This window comes from Phodopus roborovskii, unplaced genomic scaffold (genome assembly GCF_943737965.1).
Source record: "Phodopus roborovskii unplaced genomic scaffold, PHOROB, whole genome shotgun sequence".
Classification (NCBI taxonomy): domain Eukaryota; kingdom Metazoa; phylum Chordata; class Mammalia; order Rodentia; family Cricetidae; genus Phodopus; species Phodopus roborovskii.
Genome location: NW_026126602.1, coordinates 10,073,212 through 10,091,783, shown reverse-complemented (window position 1 = coordinate 10,091,783; position 18,572 = coordinate 10,073,212). Strand labels below are relative to the sequence as shown.

At 38.4% G+C, this 18,572-nt stretch overlaps 1 protein-coding gene across 1 annotated transcript in view; it reads right to left on the bottom strand.

Annotated features, from left to right (window-relative positions):
* The window catches only part of Nebl (nebulette), a 117,856-nt gene that overhangs the window by 15,766 nt on the left and 83,518 nt on the right, over positions 1 to 18,572 (bottom strand). The window contains exons 21-26 of the mRNA XM_051205639.1: positions 17,132 to 17,228; positions 16,500 to 16,501; positions 15,925 to 16,029; positions 14,853 to 15,024; positions 11,432 to 11,524; positions 10,269 to 10,418 (exon numbers count right to left, since the gene is read on the bottom strand). Of these exons, the coding sequence (XP_051061596.1) occupies positions 10,269 to 10,418; positions 11,432 to 11,524; positions 14,853 to 15,024; positions 15,925 to 16,029; positions 16,500 to 16,501; positions 17,132 to 17,228 (619 nt within the window). The remainder of the gene's footprint in view (positions 1 to 10,268; positions 10,419 to 11,431; positions 11,525 to 14,852; positions 15,025 to 15,924; positions 16,030 to 16,499; positions 16,502 to 17,131; positions 17,229 to 18,572) is intronic.

Genomic DNA, 18,572 nt, shown 5'->3' with positions numbered 1-18,572 from the left:
AAGAGGATGAGATTGGGGTCATAAAACTGAACTATGGCTGAAAATAGAAATACATTTATTTTAAAATGAAGGTGAGTAATTTTAGATCAGAAGTTTTTTTTAAGAACTAAATGTGTTTATACCTGAAGTTTACAAATATAGAAGTAAAATAACTATCACAAAGAAGGATACTAACACACCTTTCATCTCATATACTTTGTATGTCAGAAACTGGTAGTGTCCACTACTGTGACAGAATCCCAAGGTCTAGCTCATGGTGTAGATTAGGTCTCTAATTGTACTAGTCTTGCATAACTGCTACTTTGTACCCTCTAGTCATCATCATCATTTTTCTTTTCTTCTTCCTTCCCAGATTATCAAAGTGACCACTGCTATTTGTATGTACTTGATCTCTTTAACTTATAATTCAAACACAAATGAGATCATGTGAGACTTTTTTCAGTGTTCTGGCCTATTTTACTTAATGCAGTGTCCTCTGGCTCCATCCATGTTCTACTAAATGGCAACATCACCTATTAAAGGCTGAACAATATTTCTTTTGTACTTTATTCTTCATTGTCTTTATGTATCTCTGGATGGACATTAAGGTTGTTAGCTGAGCTGGTGGGGAGGTGGGGAACATTGCATTGAACAGGGAATGCTTTATAAGGATGTGATTTCATCTCTTTGGGGGCATATAACTAAAAAAAGATTATTGGATTATGCCATAATTATTCATACTTTCTTGGGAACCTTCATATTATTTTACCCTCCTCCAAGAGTACACTGTTTCCTCTTCCAGATTATTTTCTAATACAGTGAACTGTCTAATTTTAAAGCTATGCTCATAATTAGAACATAATAACCTTGAACTAGGAGGCAAAACACTGTCCATAAATGTAATATCCTCAATGGATATATCATGCAAAGGCTTCAGAGCTTCTGGGTAACATTCACATTAAAAGACATTTGGAAATGCAGCTAAGAGGACATATGTCTATTACTTGCATATGTTAGTAGCTTATTATTACTATTGTTATTAATAATATCATAATATGCTTGTATTTGATACTTCTGCTCCAAGTTTAATGGGAAGTGGATTAATGATGCTGTACTAGAAAAACTATGTCCCATCTGAAGGACCTTGCTGTTCTTGCATTCAGCCTCTTGTCCATCATCCCTTCTCTCCATACTCCCCATTTTTAACACAGCTAAGTGACATTCCCATACCTCCACTGTCTCTACAGAGTTCACGACCTCACTATAAACTAGAGTATAATGAGGGAATTTTGATGGGCACTTCTACTTTTTGGGAAGGGCAGATGTCATGAGAAAAATAAAACAATGAGTTCAGAAGTGGTTACATGAAAGCAGAGTGCTAATGCAGGAATTATTTACTTATTTCTTGGTTATGAAAGGTGACTTGAGATTTGTAATAAACATAACCTCCAATGTTATGTCCCAGTTATCTATCTTAATATTTTTAAAATTATAAATAGTAATATTGTCTTAAAATTAAAATAAACTTTAATTAGAGAGTAATAATAATGTCAGGTTTTATTGATTTACCACATGCAGCAAAGTTGCTTCTTTATATAACAGGTTAAACTTTAACTTGAACATATTTATATACTCAATGATATTTATTAGTTAAAAATATATCAGGTGACAGTTCTAGGATAGATATCAAATAAATAGTAAGCAGACAAAAATATTATGTACTAATTAAGTTTGTATTCTGAGGGAGATGTATGCAAATTTGCTAATAAACTGTCAAGATGGGGCTGGAAAGATGACTCAGTGGTTAAAAGCCCTGGCTTTCTTCCAGAGGACCCAGAATTGATTCTCAGAACCCAAATGGCAGTTCACAACTATCTGTAATTACAGTCAAAGGGTATCGTTTTTCCTCTTCTCATCTCCCCATTTCTGGCCTTCCTGGGTACCAGGCATGCAAGTGGTACACAGACATATACATGGGCATAAACATCCATATGGAGTGTAGGTGGGATGAATAACCAAAGAAAGTCTTTCCAATTAGTTGATATTTAATCAGAGGGCTGAAGGAAGTAAGCAAGTCACAAAATCACCACCAAAGGAAACAGTGTTCTAGGCAAGGAGGCCAGAGATTGGAAAGGCCAGAGACAGAAGTATACCAGATAGGCTGATATGGCTAGGAAGGAAGGATGCATGACCAGAGTAAAAGAGGCTAATGAAGATGACATCAGAACCAAGCCCATATCATGATGTGCTTTGTGGACTATGGTCTTTCCATTTTAGTCTGAGATCAGGAGCCTTTGGAGTATTTGGAGCAAGAATCCATCGAGATCAAATACGTCTTTTGAAGGGTGTCTCTAATACTTGGGTGAGGCCAGGACAGAGGGGTATAGCTAATGATGGGATTAGAAAGACCAGAGGCTGAGTTCTATAAGCTCAATGTATACAAATGGTGATTCTAGAGTATAACAGAAGTAAGGAGAAGTATCTCACTATCGTGGTTTAATAAGGATAAGGATAAACAAATAGTTGCTTATTCAGGGAGAAATAACTTACAACCTAGACAGGTGAACACCAGCAGGTTCCACCAAATGTTCTCCTCACCTACTCCTGCCCACAAGAGAGCACTGAGACCTAGTTCCACAGGTCACTTCAGCCCCTGGCTCCACCCCCCAATGGGCGTGGTCAATGCCACAGAAGCAGACAAAGTGAATATCTCACTATATCTCACTGATGTTATATAAAGATACATTGTTTTGAAGACAAAGGCAGCCATTAGATGCATTAAATGTGAAGTGTTGGAGGAAGAAAGATGGTAACATAGTCTCCAGGGTTTTTGACAAAATGTTAAATAATCACATCAGAGCTGAGAAGGTAAGTACAAAGAGAAAACATGTAGGATGACAAGTGAAATCAGAAATAAGATTTTTGTTTTCCAATGTGAGGTTCAAGATGCCTATTAAACATCCAGTCATTGATCTCTTGTCTGGAGTCTGGAAGTTGTTTGAAAGGAAGGTGTTTGGTTTTTACAATGTTTTTTTTTTCTTTCATATAAAGAACAATAACATAAAACAATATTGTTTGTAACAAAAATTCACAATGCTATTTCTATACCATTTGTCCCTTCAGGTAAGATACCTTTGGAAGGACTTAAATGCAGCAAATGTGAGCCACATTCTTTGAAAAGCACTAAGGATACACTCAACCTCAAAGAAGAGCCCAGCAAGTCTGGGTAGCTTATCCTTTAAATAACCTGCCATCTACAGGATAAAGCTCAAGGGCTAGCCTTACATAATGCTAGATCCTGTTTCTGCCAAGGGGGCTCTGTGTTTCCCATAATCTACCTGGGCATCTACTAGACCCACAAAAGCCCTGGCACAAGAAGTGCCAAACCAGGTCATTAGTGTGCTACACTGGTATCTATGCCAGTGTTTCTGCCTCCAAATCACCTTACCCATTTTTCTACTTGATCAGTTATTATCAGAGGCATTGCTCCATCACCATGCCTTCCAGAACACCATGTATCTGGTTCACCATCCAGAATACAGTGAGTTCATTGAAAATAACTGTATCTTTTACTTGTGTGTTCAGTATCTCACCCATATGGCAGATGCTAGAAAAATGGCAGTAGGCAGACAAAGTTACTGTACCTCTAAATTGTGAGGGCAACTCTCTTCTTAATTGGTGTAGTGCTGTGCACAAGTGGGTCAGATTTTCAGAAAATACTGCAACCTCTCTTATAGTCTACTATTTAAAAAAAAAAAAAACATATAACTGGTACTGTACATGCAGCTTGGCCAGGCTGGGTTAAGCTCCATGGAACTCAGACATTTACTTTGAGTCAGGACGGCAGAAAGAACTGGGGGAAAGTTCATAAGGTTGGAAAGCTGAAATGTCTGTTTTGAAAAGTGCACCTGTTTTTTATTCACCATCATACCCCTATGCCCTTTGATGCTATGCAGAAGAAACAGAAACACGGAAAATACCTAAAGCCAAAGTGCGCACACATTCATACTGAGGGCAGCAAAGAATAACTGTGATTGCAAACACATTAAAAACCCCTCATAACAACAGAGGACTGCAAGTGAAGGAAAGCCAACAAAACACGAATAAGTACCAGGAGGCAGATACACCATGTAGACAAGCGAAATAAAGACAAACATAAGATCAAAGGAGACCTCAGCAAAATAAGCAGAGACCATAAGAAACATGTCCTCCAGACGACATGTGTGTCAGACAAAAAGCAAGCAAAGGACAACACCAGAAGGCAATAGAGATGATTTTAGCTATTCAAGAATCAAAATAAAATTGAATGAAGTTTAAATAAAATCCACTGTTATTGAATCAAAATAGCACAATAGAGATATTCAAGGGAAACCTTGCAGTAACTTAATCCATCGAAGAACAGCCTGGCAAGCAAAGCAAGTTCCAGATAATCACAGAGAATGAAAATATTCAGTAATCAGAGCAAGATGGGCAGCTGGCATGAGAGACAAACTGAAGTAACAAGAAAACAGAAATTCTGAGAATTCTTCTAGCTTAACAATGAAATCCAAACTTACCTCGCAAGATGACTATCTAACCCTTTATCCTAACCATCAGCATTTCTCCCTCTCATAGGAAGGACCCCAATAACTGCGCCTCACAGCTGCCTAGCCACCTAACTTGTAAAGCTGAACAGATGGCTTTTAGAGCCAATGTCATAGAGACAAGGAAAAGGGTCCACTGAAATGTATGGCATTCACCTAAAGAAGCATAAAATATCTCAGAACATTCCTGTGCCTACACTCTTGGCTGCCACACACAGGAAATCAAAACCAGTAAGTGTCGGGACCCAAGGTCCAGTGTCCTGATATACAGCATGGCTTTGCCACATATGTCCCCTCTACAGAGGAGATAACTGAATTATATAAAAGAACTGTTTTCTAGAATATAACACTTTTTAATCATATAAAAATCTTACACAGTCAAATTTAAAAGAATGGAGAAAATCTGGAAGAGAAAAGAACATTTGAAAAACATAAGAACATTTTCTTTGTCCTCTAGCAAGTGTTATAAAGTGTATTTCACATGATTGACTGTTGCTGCTAAAGACACTAATTGAAAGACAAAAAAAGTAAAGTTAAAGAACCCCCCCCCCACTTGAAATGAAGGACAGACTAACCTGGAAAGCTAACCCAGACCAATATCTGTTCCTTAGAATTTGCTAACTTCCCCTCACAAGGCCCTGAGATAACAAGATATCAAGAATTCACCACTGCCCCTCCTTTCTTGTGAGTCAGCAGGTGGTGAATAGGGTCCTTAAGAAACAAAGAGATAACTGTACCTCCCATTTGCCCAGACAAGATTAATTACCACACCCTGAGGCCCTAAGGTCTGTTGACCCTAATAGCGAGACCATCTGGCCTCAAAGGGTCACATACTCAATGGACAGAGGGTCCCACCCCCTCCCCAAGTTTGTCGGTTTTGCCTTTAAAAACACCTGTGCCGGAGGAGGGGGCTTCTCTCTAGCCTGTGAGCTGAGGGAGCCGGTTTGCACAAACGTTTCCTGTTCATTAAAGCCTCTTGCGTGTTGCAGCAACTGGACTGGACATTGAGTTCTTGGGGATACTGACCGAAACTGGGAGACTCCTCATTCTGAGGGTCTTACAAATTATTTCCACCAAACTGTTGTCATCACCATAAAATTCTGTCTTGCAATCAATCAGCTCCTCCCCACCAGTGCCCAGCACAGCATGAATTTCAAAGGGGATCCTACATTTCAAAGCCTCCAGCCTCCAGGAAGTCATGAATACTATCTCTTCCCTTCCTCACCAGGAAAAAGGAAAGAAAAACAAAACAAAACAACAAAAAAAAAAAAAAACAAAAAACAAAAAACAAAAAAAATTCTCTGGGGACATTTCTGCTTCAGGTTGTTTTCACCTGTATGTCAATGTCATTCAAACATCAAGACATTGAAACAAAAGTGTGAAAGTTCCCTTCAAGGACTTCTACAAAAGAGTTTATTTCACCAAGATTATTTGTATGTGTCCATAAGACTTCATGGGGGTCAGAGATCATTGCCAAGTATTTTCTTAAGTTGCTTTCTACTTTATTTATTGAGACAAGATCTCTCATTGAACCTGGAGCTTATCAGTTTGTTAGACTTGTTGGCTAGTGAGCCCTCTGGATCCTCCAGCTTCTGCTTCCCACCACTGAGATTATAGGCATGCATCACCATACCTGGATTTTTACATGTTTGCGGGAGATCTGAGCTCAGAATTCATACTTCATACTCATGCAGTGGGAAGTTTACCACTGAGGAATTCCCAGTTCCCCAGCCCTGTGACCCTTTTTTTTTTTTTTTTTTTTTTTTCTGTTTTAGGCAGTTATGACCTCTAGGAAAATGTGCCCTCCCTGGAGAAAGTGGGTTACTGGAGGAAACAGCTTTTGAAGGTTAGAGCTTAACCCTGTTTGTGGCCCAAGCTCTTTGCTTCCTGGTTAACCAAGATGTGAGGAGTTCTCTCACTACAATCTTCTTCTGCCATGAATACAACCATGTTTTCTCTGCCATGGTGAACTGTACAATCTCTTAAATCCTGGGCCAAAATAAGTTCTGCCTGCCTTATATTACTTCCATCAGCTATTTGCTCAGGTATTTTCTCATAGTAGTGAGATAAGTAACACAAGCAGCAAAAAGAAAGGCTTTTGAATGGTAGAGATGACAAGATTTCTTAATGATTCTGTTGTGGAGATTGAATAAAAGAAAAAATGCAGAATGATTCCAAAGAGGTTGGCTCCAGAACCTGAGAAGCTATAGCTGCCACTTGGCAAGTTGTAAGACTAGGAAAGTAAATATTTGCAAGGAGACGCAGTAGTGTGATGGCTAACATTATGCTTTAAGTTTCAATTACTGTGCTTAAGAGATCTATAAAACAAAAATGCCTGTAATCTATAAGCTCTACTTGCCCGAGGGCAGATAACTTCCTGAAATGCCGGCGCTGTTGTTCATGTAAGATAACAAGCCATGTGTTTTCACTTCTGTAAACAAGATTGGTTTCCCCAATTGCATAGGATGTGCTTGATCACATGTAGGCAGGAAGTTCATAAGCAGACATATGTCAGGATGTATCCATGCCTCTGATTGCATGTAGGCAGTAAGTACATAGCCTTGTGAGTTTTGGCTTTATAAGCCCCTGACTAATGTAATTTAGGGCCACAATCTGAGCATGAGCCTGGGGTATGGACTTGGCCAGTGTCAATGTTCATGGCCAGTATTTAAGAAAATCTCTTATTTATTAAAATTTACTCATGGTCAGACAAGCAAATCTCTGAATGAACTTAGACCCATACCATAGTTTGGTAGTTGGGGATTAGTTGTGAATGCATGAAATGTATATGTCACTATTCACTTGAATGCAGACTATGCTTCACCTAAAATGAAGGAAATTAAGGACACATTCTCATGTGTCAAAAAGATTCCTCCAAAGAGCATAGATAACTTCTGGTGTTGAATCACCTGAGTTGATGATTCAAGCTTACCTGGACATTTTAGCTTCTGCTTCATACCTCAGTGCCTACCTGGAAAACTAGGAAGTGCCCCTAAAGAAAGAATATATTAGCCTTATAATAGATGCCTACAAATGGCAGAAATTTACAAATACCTCAAAAGAGTCAGTCGGTTGACATCACAAGGCCTTCTTCAACCCAGTGATCCATCACTGCCTGTCAAAAACATACTTCCTGCCACCCTGCTCAGAGTAGAAAATCTCTTCATTTTAAATAACATTTCTAGACTGGGTATGTGGTAGAATGCTTGCATAGCAGGTAGGAAGCCCAAGATTCTATCCCAACACCTCTCACTCACTAACCAGAGAAACACATAAGCAAGCAAGCAAGCAAATGAACAATTGGTGTGTGCGTGTGGCATATGTTCATGTGTATAAGCATGTTCTTGTGTGTTTGGGTGATGTGTGTTCAAAGGACTAAGTTCACCTCTGTAGTCTTCCTCAATAACTCTTCACCTGAACTCAGAACTTACCAATATAGTCTAGCTAGCCAGCCTGTTCCAAAGATTCCCTGTCTCTGCCTTCTCAGGCTGGAATTATAAAAGGGCCACCATACCCATGAGACATTTATGTGGTTTTTGACGATCCAAACTTTTCTCATCATACTTGCATGGCAAGTGGTTTACCCACAGAACTCTCTCTCTAGGCCATCAACAAATATCTTAAACTATTTCCTGCATGAGCATGTTAGTGCATGCCTATAATCTCAGTAAACAGAGGTTGGGACAGAAAGATTGCACATTATTTTTATCTATATTCTTCAACACCTAATTTAAGCAAAAGAATATTTGCTTATACTTTTTCTCAACAGAGACATCCTCTCAATGGAATCTCTCTTTTAAATCATTTGAGTAAAAACACCTCACCCCAGTGATTTGAAAAAGCAAAAGCAGATAATTCACAGCTAACAGCAGTAGGTTTTAAAGCCTCTGGAAGAGAAAGAGTAGCAGGGTATCTCTTACTACTGCAGATGGGAGCTGAGGTTTCTGGAATGGGAAGGTCTGAATTTTCTGTGTCTATGTGGAGTCATCCAAGACCATAGACTTGCAAGAGAGCTTTGAAATATACCTCTAGTTTGGTCTCTGAATTTTAATAACCTAGCTGACATTTCCATTTGAACTAGTCAATGTTACAGACTCTACTCAGTCAGAACCACTTTCCTCCCTATCATCAAGGCTAAATGGAATCACCTATCAACTATCTTGTAGGCTCCATCCCATCTGCACATATCACTGACTATTTATATATGTAGTATCATTTTATGCCATTTAATAATAGGGTTCCCCACCAGAGCCTATGCCCCCCCATAGCAGTTTCCTGTCTCTTCTGTTCACTATGGGATGTATTACAGTTCCAAATTCTTGGCTGGAGCAGATGTATGCTTGATGTAAATAGATGAGTGAATGAGTGATAACTGTGTTGTTGTGCACACATGAGATACAAGCGTCCCCACTGTCATTGAACTGAAACTAGTTCTTACATTTGTTTCTTGGGTTTATCTCATCAAGCATCAACATTAGTGCATATATCGAGAACTTTGAAAAGCACTGAAGGAAGAGTCAGTATCTCCCACTCAAAAAGAAGAAAAATAATTTGAAGCACTTACAGAGCCCTTCATAAATGAGCCAGACCCAGAAGAGAGTGAGCAACAGGCTTTTTATCTACAGTAAGGCAAAACTGGCTTATAATTCTTTCTTTGAAATTGTATAAAAGGGAACTGACGATAATCTCACAGGCACCTACAATCTAAGTACTGAAAAGGTTGAGACAGCATGACTACAAGATTGAGGCCTGTCTGGGCTTATATATAGCAAGATTCTGTCTTGGAAAAAGGATGTAAAAAAGGAAGTTCTCCATCCCCAACAAATCCTCTAGCAATATCAAGCCAGACTGAGTTTGCATTTCAGTTATAAAGAGTATGACTAACTTTATGCTCATCAATGCATTATTGTGATGAATACAGACAATGACTTGATAATAAGAGCTGTCTTTGGAAATTACACTTATTTTCCCCAGGTATTAAAATACTTAACTTCGCACTCCTACCTAATAACTTCAGCAGTCTGACCTTTGGCAAGGAAACTCATAGTATTTGAGTTGTCTCTTTGCCTTCCCAATGCACTGAGTCTTGTCATTAATCACAGATTTATCAGCTGCAGCTGCCATGTAACATTCTAATGGATTTCACTGAAAGTTCTAGAAGCAATCCATTAGTTTGAGTGCAACAAAATTAAAAAGAAAGGAAAGGGGGTGAAGTTTGCAATAAAGTAATGATCATTAATACCAACAGTATTTTCTACTTAAAAAAAATCTTACATCCCAAGTATTACATGTCATTTCTTTTTGACAAGCTCTAACTCAATAAATATATATCAGTATTTAAACACACACCAATTTATAGTAATCTCTTACCCACTCAAGTATTACTGTAAGATTGATCCCCTCCCCCTTAATGGAATTCATACAGAAACTACACAGAACTCTGGAGTCTACCAAGACTGTGCATATCCATGACATACACTCCAGTCATGCACTCCTGTAGCAAGTACCAGGACAATTTTGTTGTTATCGATCCATTACATGGACAACAGTGAAGCATGCAAAACTCCAAATTAGTAGCTTTAAGTAAAAGATTTCTAATACACCCAAGCTGTTTGTACAAAGGTGAAAGTGTGTAAAAAAAAAAAAAAAAACACTCCGGTGCACATCTGAAGGGTGAGTTAATTTTAAATGGCTGTAGTTTGATACCTCCTTCATCAGACAGTCTTGTCACCTCACTGCAGCATGAAAAGCTAGGGTAGAGCTCGGAGATCTCTGATTTGTCATCTCCCAGACCTGTACCAAAAGTGCTGCTGGAATGAGAACGAGACAGGTGTCTCTGGTACTGACTCGCCTTTTCTATATCAGAGGGAGAACATTCAGACACATGGATGAGTGACTGAGACAAAAGATAAAACTTCACAGGAAAGCAAAATCAATCCCTTATTGAATACTAACCCCTAATCCCTGCTACTCTAAGATTCAGGTCAGCTATTCTCAGACTTAGCATAGACTGCATCACATACATACTGGACCTAAAAGACATTTCTTCTCATTTAGTCTATGGGGTTTGCTTGTTTGTTTGTTTTTAAGAGACATAAGGGATAGAAGATGGACAATAACTAAGCAAACATTAGAAACAAAAAAAATCTTTGAAAGTAAACATCTGCTTTAAATATTTGCTTTCAAGTAGCCCTGAGTACACAGCACATGTATTTTGTTTCTTTTGAGACTGTGAAATCAGGTAGTAATTTTCAGACCATATTTACTAAACATGGCTTAAAAATCTAAACATTTAGCCATGCTGTAACTGTACCAAATAATTCATCTTCCCCTTTTAATGACAGACATGTCATCCAAGTTAACAGTCAAATAAGCCTCCATGGGAACTACTCATTTTTATATTATATAAAAATTCAGAGATAAATGCCAAACACCTGAAGCTTTCATTGAAAGCATGCATGATACAGTATAGAAAACTCAAAACCTGACTCTAAAATATTATAATATTCTATTTCATGAAACAAATCTCTTTTCTGTCTCAGAAGCTCTTTGCAATCCAAATAACTAGATCTGCAATCCCAGAAAGCCTATAGAATATTATTTACCAATGAAAGGCAAATGTAAGTATGCTCCAGACACTATTTTAAGTGAATCTAGGACAAACTAACTAGGATTTATCTCCAAGTTCCTTGCTAAGTTTTGTTTTCATAAATAACTAATGTTAAAGTGACATAGTACATTTCTCAGCTTTTTCTGAATTATCAACTTTCAATTTCCATGGCATGTTTGCCACAGTGCAAGTCTAATAATTCATCATCATTAACTTCCATGACAAAACTCATGAAAACAGAGAGGAACTCAAACAATACCAGAGAGCATATGGAGACTTCTAGACTGAATATTGTCCTCCAGGGGGTCAATGTCGAAGATGGAGCCAGGATCTGTGCGCCACACTTTGAGGTCTTTCACCAAAAGGAAGAAACCAAGAAATCAAGAGGGGACTTGGAAATGTCAGCATAGAAGTCAGCCAAGCAAAGGCAGCATGCTAAAAGTGGCCCATTGCACTTCAGAGCCCAGAAAATGGCTGCAGGGTGGGGGCTCACTTTCATATGTAGCTGCCAAGGAAAGTTTGTCACCAAATTTGAGCAGCCTGGTTTCTTCACAACCCAGCATGGGAGTCTCCACGAAGCACCTATGACTCTGCCCAAGACAGGTAGACAGGTTTACATATGGCTGCCATATTCAGTCCTACAGCACTCCAAACCCCTGTACTTCTGTGATCCACCCAAGAACAGTGAACATGTGCTTGATGTTCCTGCCTAAGAACACCCGAGTATTCATGGGAAATGACAGAAATGGTTTTGTTTAAAACTGTTCTCTCTGTGTAACAGGAAAGAACACTGGAAATGTAGACAAGTGGCAGGTTCGATTTTCATTCCAAGAATGGGGTCCATGGGAACAAATAGAGCTATATAGGACACATTTATCAGCAATTCTGCAGAAAGATTCCAACAAGGAACTATGAAGGATGGGGGCACAGAGGCTTGAGTAAACATGATTTTTGCCCTCAATGAACCAAACTTAGTTTACTTCTGTGTTTAGATGGCACATTGCCATAGTTTATATCTGAAGTGTCTCCCCAAGGTCTATGCTGAAGACCCTTTCATGAGCCTGAGACATTATTCAAAACTGTAGAAACATTAAGAAATAATCACTGGTGAGAGGGGTTAGGTAATCGGGGTGATCCCTTTAAGAAGATCTTGGGACACGCCCACCCAAGTCTCTATGGCTTCCTGGTGGCTGTCTTCCTGGATCACACACTCTGACTGTACTACATTGCCACAGATCCAAAAGCAACAGAGCCAACTGACAATGGGCTAAAACTTCAAGTTGTCTGCCAAATGAACACAGTCCTTGTTTAAGTTGACTTCTCAAGTACATTGTCACAATGGCAGAAATTTGACTAACAAACATAGAGACCGATGTGCCCTTCTTTTATTGTAGCTGCAGGCAAAGTTCAAATTTAAGAATGTCTGAATGTATTTGTTGTTACAATGGTTGGACCTAAGAGGTATGTCCAGTGATAAACAACAGGGAAGTAGGTACACAGTTATGGGAGAAAGGAGGTAAGAGTAAAATAAAATAGTTAGTGAACTAAACATCAATGCTTTTTTATCTATTATACACTGTGGAGTATACATGAAGCACTGTTCTCTGTTAGGACCTAACTCATTCAAGCATCATATATACTACTCTAGGCACTGCTGTTGCTATCATTTCATAGGTAAGGAACCTGAGGCTCAGATTGACTGGGGAGCTCTGCAGAGTTCATCCAACCAGTAAGCAGCAGAGCCTACAACAAAAATCAGACCAGCACCAACTGTCTTGATCTACATTGGCCAGCAAATCTATGAACTTGTATTTCCATACTCACTGTAGTAGCATGTAGTAGTTCCTGGCTCACTGGGAAGTTTAGTGTTGGTCAAATGTACTTCATTTTATGACTTTATAAGCAAACTTCATGGACACTGATTTTTCTCTATAAGAAGAAAGAAACTGACTCCTAGATTGTCCACTGAATAAATAATTTTAGTTATAAATCTATATTTTAAAAGTAGTGATAATTGCTATTGGAAATACTATAAATATTAACTCTGAGAGACTTGTCTAGACAGTTTCATCGTTTTCAGCAATGACTTCACCATCATTCCTGGTTCCTGATCTTTGTAAGACCCCCAGGTGAGATGAATCACACCACTCTGTCCTATGAGTTATTAGCACAAATCAATGAAAATCTCCACTTCTGTCTCACTTTTACTTTTACTAAAAACATCATAATTCATTCATCCATCTTACTATGACTCCTTTCAGTAATCAACCTGGGAAAACGAGTAAAGCTATCAATAGCCTACAAATAGGTCTGGAGAGTTTCTTTGGAAAATACTCCACTTCCCTTTGGTAAAGATCCAAGACACTTAGGACCCTGTTGTTAGCACTCTCGCTTTAGACTAAAATGTTACTCTGTCAAAAGCATGCCTTCCCACCCAACTCACCTCTCTATGCCCTTTCCATGCTGTGACTCTCAGACAGAGCCCTTCCCCTTGAGAAGAAGGTAACCCAACAGTGAGGTTACTGAGAAGTATAAGCCACAGTTGTCAAACACTCTCTCACTTGTGATGGCTTGTATTGTCTGTCAATTTGGCAGAATCTAAAGCCTCCATGGAGACAAATCTTTGGACACACCTGTGAGGGGTTATCTTGATTAGGTTAAGGTGGGACGACCCATCCTAAATGCAGGTGGTGCCATTTTCTGAGCTGTGGCTCTGGGGTGTATAAAAGGGAGAAAGTCAGCTGAGCACAAGTGTTCATCACTTGCTGCTTCCTAGCCATGGATGCAATGGACCTCAAGGACTCCCTCCATAACTTCATGGAACAGACTGTGAACCAAAATAACTCCTTCCTTAAACTTTCTCTCTGTGTGTGTGTGTGTGAGAGAGAGAGAGAGGGAGAGAGAGAGAGAGAGAGAGAGAGAGAGAGAGAGAGAGAGAGAGAGAGAGAGAGAGAGAGAGAGAGAGAGAGAGAGAGAGAGAGAGAGAGAGAAGGGGAGAGAATCACAGCAATGGTAAAAATATCTACACAGTGAGAGACACAGCTGGAGAAAATATAAAAATGTGGACGCTAACTACAGCAAAGGAAACAATGCTCAGAGTATTGATTTATACTGAGTCTGGATGAGTTTCCTTTCCAGCATGCTTATACTTCAGTCTGATTTCTGCTGATATCTCAAGTCACATTCCCTAGAATTTCCCTGAACTTAATGTAAGAAAAAAGACACACTGAAAACAGGGCTCCCCTCTGAATAACCTGGCAGCCCCCAAATATCTTGGTTCAGAATCACAAAACCTCAAATGACTCATGTTACAGAATGCCATCAGACTCTGTTTAATGACAAAAGGACATAAGTGGGAAAAGAATATTCTGTCTACTATGTACATGATGTCACAGTGTAACACTTTCAAACCAAGCAAGTACACAAACTAAAGGGAGCAGAATGTTCAACCATTATAACTACTCCTCTCTGGGATGATGCTGTTTAACAAGGCAATATTAAACAGAACTTTCGATAATAGAAAGTACTGGCAAAAGTATTTTCTGAATTTCTTAGATCCCTTTCAGCATTGTGCCAAAGCATTCTACCTGTGATCAAGTTGGAATTTACATCAAACCTGTGAAGTCCGATGAACATGGAAGCAAGCTCTAGAACAGGCATAGTCTTTTGGCCATGCTTACCAACGATGATCCCAGGTCTCCGGTCCATCTCCACAACATGAGGTTGGACACCTTTATAGGCAGCATCGCTCACAACCTGGGTGTTCTTCCTCGCCCTCTCCATCACAGGGTCGTCCACAACAGGAGTGAAGCCTCTCCCCTTTGTCTTCTCAAAATCTTCATGATATTTGACCTGAAAAAGATTTATTCTTTCAATCTGAAATTCCTGATTGTCTTATAAAACTCTCGCAAAATGATAGATCACATAAAGTTCACCTGGGTTGTACTTTATAAATATGATATAGTATGACATGTTTGCCCAAATGCTCCAAAAACAATGTCAGACATCAAGCGCCAATAATTTTAAATTTTTAAACACTATTAAAAGCATCTCCTTTAAATGATATGTAAACCTGTATATTAGTAAGGTATAAAAGACAATTACTTTAAAATATTAGTTATTTCTTAAAGTACAAATTGATTTCCTATCTTCCACCTGCAATATACAATAGTGAAGTTATTTGAGCATAATTCTTCAAGAAGACAGTGCTATTTAAAATTAAATTAAGAGAGTTGAATATATTGCATAAAATTTTCATATATAATTATAAAAATTGTGTATATTATAAAACATACATTCTTTTCATATTCTGAAATTCAAAGAGGGCAATAATTATAACACTGTGAAATTATACCAGCTTAAACTAAACATTTTACATTGGTGAACTTTATGGTTAAAAAAATGACATGGAACTGCTTTTGAAACACACTCAAAATATTCTTTATAATATGCAAATATACCAAAATATGTCTTAAAAGTAAGAAAAAACAAAGTTTAGTAAATGTCATTCACAAATGTATTTATAGCAATCAAGTTAGAAATAAAAACACACCAGAAATCATTGAAGGAAAATTATTTTATTAGAACAAATATTTTGATTACATTTCAGTGTAATTATGACACTCTGCCCCTCGCGGGCTCATTCACAATCCCTTGCTTTGTTAGTTGTCCAGATTAATAGTGAACAAATGCCAGGTCTTGTCATTCCTTAGTATGTTTTAGTCACGTAGACAACGATCTGTTACATCCTACCATGGAAACATGATTTTGTGCTTCTTTAACATGTCTCAAAGCAGGTGTATCTAAGATCAGACACGGTCTACCTTTCATTTGTTTGTGGTCCTGCGTATATTTCACCTGCAAAAGAAACAACAGACATCTATGAAACTGGATAACTATAATCTAAAAACTGCATAACATTATAAAGCTTTTCAAAATTATTTCCTAGGTAACTTTTCTTTCAGGGAATTACATTTTGTTCCAGATTAGTCACTTAAAATTACACTCTAATGATTTCCCTTAAAAGTATTGTATAAAAGATGTGAGGATGTTAGCAGGAAACAACATGTGTGCCCAACAGTCAGTAATAACCACCAGTGAACCTGCCTCACACGTTTATACAGGGCAGATACAACATGGACTAGAGCCCAAATGTATTTTCTGTTGCTAAGCAATTTTCTGCTCTGAGACTGCTGAGGGAGGCACACAAACCTCTTCTGATTTCCTTTATGTTTTTTCCCTCCCTAGAGAATGAGAAACAACTGGGAACAGATCTATGTTTTGTTGTTGTTTTGTTTTGTTTTTTGTTTTTGTTTCTGGGCAGCTACAGCTTAAAAGCAATTGATGTTGAATATGCCTAATCTCTCTGGGCAAGAACGCTATGACAGATCTGTCAATGATGAATCCCATATGCTGACGAGGACATGGAGATCTGCTTGGTGTGCTGTGAGAGGGCCCCATACTCAGATCTATGAGCATTTGAGGGATTCCTGCAGTGGAGGCCTGGAGCCCTAGAATTCACAAAGGTGATGCATACTCACCATGGATCATTTTCCTGACTAACTAAATTCTGTATTAAATGCATTAAACTTTTTATCTTCTTATTTTGAATTACTCATTTTTAAATTCGTTTTTGTAGAAAGCATTTAACAACTCATGTTCAGTAAAGCACATCAATACAATGACATTTTTTAAAATTTATGCATCAAAGACTTGGTCAATTTCAAAAATACTGGATAAAATAACATGAGTTGTGGCTTAAATAAACTATTGGTCACATCTGGGAATATTAATAACGGATTTCACAATAATGTAAACATACATAGTGAGAGCTTTTGGAATTCATAAGTGACAATATATGTATTTATTGGAAATAAGTTTTATTCATAAGACAATAAACACTACAAGTACATTGTAAAGGATCCATCCTTTGCAATGGTTCAAAATGAATTAAAACTACTTGCCGAGCTAATATTTTCTTGATTCTTCTTTACTCTTTCCATTTCAGGAGTTATGCTTAAAGCTGTAGCCTTTCCCAGTTGACCTTTATAATAAACCTACCATTTCAGAGAAGAAAAATTGAAGATTGTGAATCAGTTCACCAAAAATTAATAATAATAATAATAATAATCACATCATATTTAATTTTAAAGGGCTAGTCAAAGACTGGAACTCATTAAAACAGAGGAGAAAAGGAGAAGAGGGCAGAGAAGGGGATTTGAAATGCTTTTATCTTCGAGCATCTATTTCATTTTGGCATGGCAGTGTACCTCTTTTCAATCACTGTAGATAGGCTCAACCAGATCACTAGTAAGCCTGGGGTGAGCCTTTAATCGCAGATGGGTATGAAAAGAGATGCTTTGTGGATATTACAAGTCTTGTTTGAATAGAATGGTATGGCATAGCTGTGTTTTCTCAGAAATTAACTACAACAGAGCCCTGAAAGGATGTATTTCAGAGGGAACCATGGCAAACCATATAAATTCACCAGGCTTCCCTCTATTCCATCCCCCCTTTTCACTTCCCTTCTTTAAAATAATAGAGTCTCATCGAGAATGACTTGGAAAAATGAATATCTACTCCTTCAAAGCAAAACTCTTAGGAAAAGTAGCAAACAGTAACCTGCCTTTGACTCATAAACTGGTCAAATGGCTTTATGAGTTTAAAGCATAAAAGATGTCTTTGAAGATTAATAGATTTCTGAATTTCCTCTTCCAAGAAGCCCACTCTGTATGTTAATGACTTCCTAAAAGGGTGCTCTCAGTGAACTGTAGGTGGGTTATATAAACAGAAGGATCTAGAGCAGTCTAGGAGTCTAAGTAAAAATGCTGCCTTGGGCCAAGTGCCTATTAACTGGTCCATTTCACATGTTATATTCAGTCAACTGCACATACTTCACCATTTTTCCCCAAGAAACATGGTAATAATCATCACAGATGAGAGAAAGGGCCAGGAGGGGCCTGACAAACAAGAACTCAGGCAGGTAGGAAACAGCAAACTAGACTGCAGGACCAAGATGCCAGAAACTACCCCAGCCTTTGGTAGGCAACCATAGTAGTCACCAGCATGAGAATACAATGAGAATATGCCACAAATTGCAGGACAGCCATCACAACACAGCATTGCAGACTGCAGCACCTATCAACCTTACACTGTCCTCTGAAGAATCCACCAGGAAACTGAGACTGCCGACTCAGGAATGGAATCTCTCTAGTACAGTGGTTCTCAGCCTGCCTAATGCTGAGACCCTTTAATACAGCTTCTCATGTTATAGTGACCCCCACACATACAATTCTTCCATTGCTTCTTCATAACTGTAACTTTACTGTTGTTGTGGATTATAATGTAAGTATCCAAATGCAGGATGTCTGATATGTGATCCCTGTAGGAATCATGTCCCA